This window comes from Corticium candelabrum, chromosome 5 (genome assembly GCF_963422355.1).
Source record: "Corticium candelabrum chromosome 5, ooCorCand1.1, whole genome shotgun sequence".
Lineage (NCBI taxonomy): Eukaryota > Metazoa > Porifera > Homoscleromorpha > Homosclerophorida > Plakinidae > Corticium > Corticium candelabrum.
The window spans coordinates 6,428,530-6,436,656 of record NC_085089.1 but is presented as its reverse complement, the minus strand read 5'-3'; the positions used below and the strand labels follow the sequence as shown (position 1 = coordinate 6,436,656).

The 8,127-nt window shown below is 43.6% G+C and overlaps 1 protein-coding gene across 1 annotated transcript; it reads right to left on the bottom strand.

Annotated features, from left to right (window-relative positions):
- Positions 1-404: 404 nt before the first annotated feature.
- LOC134179445 (uncharacterized) lies at positions 405-4,472 on the bottom strand. The gene has a single exon (XM_062646341.1). It carries the CDS (start codon positions 4,442-4,444, stop codon positions 650-652), a length of 3,795 nt encoding a protein of 1,264 aa, XP_062502325.1. The 5' UTR covers positions 4,445-4,472; the 3' UTR covers positions 405-649.
- Positions 4,473-8,127: the final 3,655 nt, after the last annotated feature.

Below are 8,127 nucleotides of genomic sequence, written 5' to 3'. Positions count from 1 at the left end.
CCTTTCTACAAGAATGTACTAACAAGTAACACTTGGGTGTTATTCGCTTTTCACCTTTTTACAAGAATGCACAAATAAACCTAATAATAAAACTAATTCCCTAGCGCGCGCACGTAACTACAGTCGATCATCTATTATTCGCAACTGTAGCCACATTATACATGCGAAAATTACAATACATACACAGTTGTAAAGCCTGTTAATTGCGCTTTCAAATGATACAATTCTCGTAGCTATTGATTGTTTCGATACGTTCATGTCTGCTTCCTGTCTACGCTACACTAATTGAGTTGCCGCTGTCTTCGATCAAAGTTTGTCTACAACACAAATGACTGGGTGTTCATATAAATTTTGTCCATGTTTGTACACTATTTAAATTAAAAGCGGATACTAGTATACGCAAGTGATGATTTTGTCTTGCAAATCCAATTACTACAATACTGGCATATTAGCAATACACATCTAAGCGCACATACATCAAGCCATCAAATGACCAAGCAAACAACCCACATCCCTAGAGCAGTTTCACAATCCTAACGTCGTAGTTCAGCAAAATCCAATTAACCCCCATTGATTGTAAACGTGAAAACATCAAACAACCATGCACTAAAAAACACTAACTAGATATGCTACTATCGTTTCTGTCCCATTACATAAATTGGTCAGCAACGACATACGTGATATGTCCACACACCGTCTCGGCTAGACGACTGGGACCAGAAGGATCCGTTAACGGCTTCGTCTCGATTTTCAATTCCATGCCGCCTTCATTCCGGTTGTACACTCCCTCCATTTGTCGAATCATGTAATCGGTAGAGTTGTTGATCTTGACGAACATAAAGTGAATGCGTTGCTTTGCCATTCGGTTCATGATATCGGCCATTTGTGGTGATCCTGGTATCCCACCAGGGTAATGACCGTCACCACGATCGCCCGCATGGCAAAACCTACCGTGACCGGGAGCGTCAGCAATCAGCACAATAAAACGAGCTTCAGAGTCGGTGGTCGTCCACCCGAATTTCAAAGCAACATCCAAGCCTCCTTGAATGTCTTCACATTCATCTCCACCACCTGTTGCTTGTTGAGCAGACACTTTGTTTCTCACTGACTCGACGCTTTCTGTCAGGCCAATCGAGTCAAAACGATTACTACCATCGCAGTCATCTCTGTAAGCGACGAACGCCATTCTCAACTTGCACGATCTGCCATACGACACGGATACTTGATCTTGGATCTCTTTTGACATTTTATGGACGCCGTCCTTTGCAGCTTGGATCCACGAGCCCATCGATCCCGTGCAATCCATCACAAAGCACACGTCGATGCTAAACGGGCTTCCTCCAGACGACTGCTGTATTAGAATGACGGATCTTTTATCATCGACATCTTTTGCGAGATCGGCAAATATGCGTTCTCTATCGGCAACCTTCCACACATCATCAACTGATGTATACTCCCCTCCGACGCTGTCCGTAACCTTTGATTGTTTCACCGTCTCAAACGGAACCTCTTCTAGTTTACTGCCATCTCCTCGCTGCTCGACAAGTTTTTGCAGCCCGTTCGCTATCTTCATGGGTTGTTGAGCCACAATGTAATGTTGAAAGACCGTTCCAACTCCTGAACTCTCTAAACCGACGCCAATTGCCACTACAAACGCCCCGAGGTCTTCCGCTTTCATTAGCGAATGAGACAACTTTATGCCTTGAGATGGATAACCGTCGGTTAGAACAAACACGAACATCGGACCGTCACTGTCTGATTGTTGTGATAAAAGTTCGAGCGAGTAGTCGAGTCCGTCGGCAAGATATGAGGCTTGTTCGTTAAAACGAAGACAATTGCAGATCATGTGCATCGCTCTGCCGTCGAACGCTTGCTGGGCGGTCTTTACTAGAGTAACACGTTCTCCTGTCGTGACGACGCAGAAGTTTTCTATTGAGCAGCGATTGAGAGCTTCACACAACGCTACTAAAGCTTGAGCGGCACCAGAACCTGGTGGTCCTTGCATTGAAGAGGAATTGTCGGCAAGAAGGCAAACTCGATATTGTCGTTTCGGCGATCCAATCATATTCTCAAATATCCGCGTGTATTGGCCGTTGGTGCAGAGATATTGCACGATTCCAGGCAGCGACAGACGAGAACCGCGTGTGTCTGGTACCGATCGCGTGGGTTTATTTGGCATAAACATAACGTCATCAAATATAGCCTGCAGTTCAGCAATAAGAGAATCGAGCTGACGCGTTGCAACCAACCACCATTCCTCCGATACAGTCAAACAGCGCATCATTTCTGTACTTTCGTAATGATCATCTAGTTTATCACAAGCTTCCAGTAATGGTTCATGAGATATTGTTATTTTAGCTGACGTATTGTTCGCTTCCTCGAGTAAAGGTATTGTTGCAAGAGGATGGCTCACGAACACGTGACTCCCTTGATAGCTCTGTTTTATGTAATTGTCAATAATCGTAGCAGAACCTGGACAACAAGTCTGAGCCTCAACAGCAACCGTGAAAGATCTTTGCCGGACCGTGCGACCCGCAGTCCGAATTTCGGTCAGGACAGATTCAAAGCATTCAGCGATTAGATTGCTGATAACAGCCGGTAACAGGTGAGCTTCGTCTTCGGGCAAAACACGATACTTACTGTTATCACCTCCTAACAAGTCGGCAAGGAAGCTCGACGAATGTTTGTAGTGGTTTTCTGCCTTCGCCCTTCTCTCATTAGTTGCCTGTTGCCTCGACGGTGTCATCGCCAGTACTATAAGATCAGCTTGACAAGACTGTTTGTAGATTCTATAATCGTTCGGGTTAGTCTGTTGTGAGATCCCGTCGGTAATCATCAAAATGATTCGATGAAGAGTGTCCGCCTTTGATGACTTTCCCTTGTAAAGTTCTTCTGCAATGTACTTAAGAGCATCGGCAGGAAGAGTACTTTCATCACACTCGAACTGTTCTATAATCCACTGTCCTCGTACAGAGTTCATTTCTTCAGCAAATGCTTTCAGAGTCTTCTGTGACTTCCTTCCTCCAAACCTTACTACCGCAAACCTACATTCCATTCTACGGAATGTTTCCATTAGAACGACGAGACCAGTCAGAGCATGATGAATCTTAGAATGCATGCTACCAGAGTTGTCCACGCATAGTACAAGCTCAAACTCGTGACGCACGTCCACTTCCTTGTGAATGCTGGTCATATATCTCTGATGAAGCAAATGCAGCAAACTAAATTGCATGTGTTTAGTCAGCTGTGCAATCATCGTATACGGCAGTCGTTGTAGTGGAGCTGACGGAAGCTCCAAGGGATTAGGTTCTTCGTAACTTGCAACCTTCCCAACTTCGTACTTTTTAACCGACTGCAGCACATCTTCATATTGTTTTCGTTGTTCTCGAACAATCTTCCGAATCTGATCTCGGTCTAGAGTGGTTTTAATGCGTCCCGGAGGTCGCCTCGATTTCGATTCTGCAAACCCATCTTTTGCAGGCATCTTTCTGCGTGGAGCGGCAACCGGATAAAAGCGATCTGTCCCTGTATCACGGCCAGATAAACGTTCTGGCTTCATGCTTTCGTCTTTTACGCTTGAAACCGTCAAGGGAACAGCGTCAACACCAAAGCTGAAAGACATATCACTTCCTATGTCTCCAAGTATATCTTCAGATAATGTTTCAGAACGGATATCAGGCATGGCTGACGACGACGGCGCTAATTCCGATACGATAACTGGTTGCTCACTGACACTAGGATCCAAGCAAAACATCTCTGTACTCCCACTGTCCACACTGTGCTGCTGTGAGTACTCCAATTGTTGATAAAACAAGCTGCGGTGGAGAGACCGATTAGATCGTGATGATGGTGCTGAGCTTGGCGGAATCTCGTAATCCTCTGGCTCGTCGTCCAAACCAACATAATCAGGAATTTTAATGTCGGAAACCTTACTGATGCGCTCTTTCAAAGAATCGCTTAGAACACACAAATAACTCAACGAACCAACACAGCTATTGTTGATTTCCGAGCCTGATTGCAAACAATACTCGTTGACACCAGTCACACCAAACTCTTCTGGAATGATGGACAACACATGAATAACAGCTAAACAAGCATTCGCAATATCAGTCACAAGATTACAAGGCAGTGCTCTAGAAACGTCCTCTTCTGGCCATTCGTGTATCTTCTGCCTTTTCCAAAGATCTACGAGTTTGCGTAACACAACAAGAACTTGCTGTTGTACTTTATTCGAACTCGCCAAGATACGCGAGTAGAACCATAATCGAGGAGGACTAAATTCTTCGTATAACGATCGTACTTTTTCTACTTCACTCCGAATAGCCTTGACAATGTCATTTATCTCTTGTCCAATCATCTGATAAGGAAGAGGTGTTGCTGGAGCTACTGAGCTTTCACCAGACTCTTCCCCGAGTAGAGAAGCAGTAGATGTTACAGCAGACATAAGACTAATCGAAGATAAGCCGTCGGGTAAGTCCTTTAATGTAGAGGCGTCGGACTCTTGAGCTATTGATGATGTAGGAGCAACAAGTTCATCGCTGGCTTCCTCTGCTTCAACTTCACTTTCGGATTCAGAGTCAAAATCGACTCGATCATCGACCCACCTATCCAACTCTTCTAGCATAACACGATGATCTTCAAATTTTTGTGGTTTTCCCCCCTCTGGACTTGCACAAACCTTCAAGCTCGACCGGGTAGTTTTAAATTTCGTCCAACGAGGAACGCTGCGTATATCATTCATAAAGCAGAGAAAGGAAAGAGCCAGAAGAGCAGGATCTGTAATGTGTGGAACAGTAAAGGCTGCAGATAGAAGACCGATTAAGAAGGCCGTGTCCTTGGTATTCATTTCAGGGTACGCACAACGAACGATCTTCTCCAGTGCAGTTGTAATTTCGGCCCCCAACGAAACGTTCGGCGATTCTTTGAGGCCTTGGACAAGATCGGCAAAATATGCCGCATTTTCAGAAGCGTCAAATAAATTTAGCAAACGTTTTCCTTCAAAGTCAAGTCCTCCGTCTTGCATCACAGTTGAAATGGCTTTAGTCAAACAAGCTACTGATATCTCACCACAGCTTCTTTCTACCTTATAAGCGATTCTTGAAGCAATTCCCGTCATCCAATCTTCAGTATTGTTAGCTGTTAGAGTTAGCAACAACTTGACCGTAGTAACAGAAGGCAAGTTAGCCTGACATACGCAGTAGCATTGCTTTACTGCTTCAAGCTGCGGTGAACTTAAAAAACAACCCAAAAGGTGACTCCAGTCATGGAAGACTGATAGATGGTCTTGATTGTTACTAAGCAAAATAACTCGATCCAGACAACGAAAAAATTTGTTGCGCTTGCCTACCAACAGTTTCAAAAGCCGAAAGCGTTTTGACAATAAGTTTCTGCTAATAGCAATTTGCTGTCGCTGTATATTTCTAAGAAGACGAAGCGCCTGACTTGCAAATTCAACCATTCTGTTCGGTAGTTCTTTTAACGCAGACTGAAGAGACACTTCAGTCAAACGTTCACGCTGTAGCAACCGATTCTCGACTCTACTGACCGCTTCTTTTTCAGAACAGGATGATGTAAACTGTTGTAGCACCAAAACCATCAGTTCCACGACGTCTCGCCCCAACAGATTGCTTCCATCACACAGCTTTTTCGCAACTTCACGAAGACTTCGTAGTCTGAGTTTTGTAGAATCATCAACGTTGTTAGAGGTATATAGATTCCCTAAGAAAGACACATAATTGCCATTTAAGACGTCTCTTGCAGCTGATTTTATGATGTTGACAGTAGCTTGGTTACACTCGGTCACTGTCTCCAATATTACTAAACCAGATGAAACGAAGTCCAAGGCAGTTAGAGGTCGCATATCTTTCAAGTCTTTTGTTAGACGGTGGAACGTGATAAAATTGCGTTGGAGCGATTGGCAAGTAGTAAGTTCTAGCAAAGTTTGCGCCGCTTGTACAAGCTGCCCTCCATCAACAAATTCCGGAATTTGAGAAAGACGCTTTGTCAGTGCTTGCAATCTCGTGCCTCTCGTTGCAACGCAGCACAAGTTGGTTGCGTAATCACCCAAATATTTAGAAATTCTATACTCGCTCTCTTGCAATACCGCTCCTAAGCAGTCGTAAACAGACCGCAGGCGAGAGCAAAGACTTTGACTTAACGCAGATGAGAGATTCTTTATTCCATCAGAGACAGACGCTCTATGAAGAGTACTGCTCATGCGAAGTAATGTGCTCGTAAGAGAGTTCCATTCGTGAGCTTCGAGAAATTTCGCCAAGATATGAACAGACCAACTGAGGCGATCATTAGAGAAAATATTTTCTTTCCTTTCGACATCTGCTGTAAATCGTGGACACTGCGATTCCAATTCGTCTTTTCCTTTTTGAAACTGCACGAGAGAAGCATGAACAGAGCAGAGAAGATTAGCTTCTGCTATGCCGGCAAACGACTTCGCGTTCGACAACGCTTTGGGTAACGTTTGTCCATTATCCAGAGAGGTAATTACGTCAGTCACATTATCGAGAACTTCTTTTCCGTTGTCCATAGAAACTATTCTAACGAAAGCAATAAGCTCTTCCAACTGGGCGTGTTCGTCTTCCCTTGGCAGTTTCTGTGATAACCGACAAAGTAGAAAAGTAGCAGCGGCACCTTCAGCGCCACCGATGACTTCAAATAAATCTGTTAAACGTTTAACTGTGTCGAAATCTGAGTCAAAGACTGACTGTACTGTCTGCAAGAAAGGGTCTTCAGATATACTGCAAACTAGTTTAAGTAAGGATTCTACACTATCTTGACCCAAACACGCTGTATCTGTCTCGTCAGTTTTTAGTAAGGTTTCAACATCTTTGAGAGTCGATTGAATCAGATCGCGAGACTTAAGACCTTTCATTTCAACAGCTACCTCGCATCCCGCTTGCAACGCTGTTTGTACCGTCAATTCCCTAGAATCAACTTTCTCGAAGAAGACAACAACTTTCTTACCGACCTCTTTCAGATTCACACGACATCCTTTGTGCTGTCCTTCAAACAGGTGGCCGATAGCAAACGCCGTGCGAATGATCTGAAGAGTAGATGTACCTCTAATACAATCGGCAAGCTTTCTTCGTAAGTCGACAAACTTTTGTCGGTATTTAGGTTGACTTTCAACCCTTTTCATAAAACGATATTTCTCAACTTTATCTTCGTAAATTTTCAAATCTCGTAGAAAATCGGAAACATCGTTTCTAACAGAACGAGGTGACAAAGCTTTGACAACATCAAAAGACAACGGTTTCACCCGTGCCGGACGTGGATGAGTTAACATTTCAGTCAAGTTTTCGGACAATGTTTGTACATCGCTTCGTTCGCAAACTAATTTCAAAGGTTCAACGAAAGACTTCATTATCGCCTTGTGTTCAGGCAAACTGTCCATTTTTGGCTGAAAAGTCAATCTCATGAACTCTCGCACTTCTTGAAATTTTTTGGGCAACATTTGCGAACAAAGAATTTTTATAAACGTGTCCTCGTATGGTTCTATTGCTTTTAAATCGTTGATTGTTAGTTGTTCATCGGTACCGAGAATGTCTTCGACAGCTTGCCTATCGGTACCACTTGACACTGCAGCTGCCAGAGAAAGAATCACTCTGTGAAAAGTAGAAGCATCCCTTTCATTTTCAATCCAATAGTCAATTTCGTCCAGCAGTCGACGTACGGAAAACGACAACGTTGGAAGTAAAACTCTGATAAAAAAACCGAATTTGACGTAGTCATTAGTAATAACACTTCTAATAGCTGTTAAAAGTTGACTGTCGTTCCCCAGTATGTCACTTTCAATAAGAGCTCTATCAGGGTTCACTTCACTCTCCGCAAATTTCAGACAAAGACTACATAATGTTGTTGGAGGTGTAAGAGGACCACACAATTCCTCAAAAATAATATTCAGCATCGTGAGCAGCTCGCCTACTGATGGATTGTGACTGGTACTAGTTCGGTGAAAGATCTTCATCAACATTCTGCGCAAAGTATCTGCAGTTTGTAGCTGATCATCAGTGTCGTTTGTGAATAACAAATTACAGCCTAACTTTAGTGCAGTGTAGCAGTCTTTGACAGTAGCGGTAAGTGCAGTGGGCAAATGTTCAAAGACCCGTGCAA

Excerpts from the sequence above, each read along its gene's own strand:
- LOC134179445 (XM_062646341.1), bottom strand. The coding sequence starts at position 4,444 with ATGTCTGCTGTAACATCTACTGCTTCTCTACTCGGGGAAGAGTCTGGT.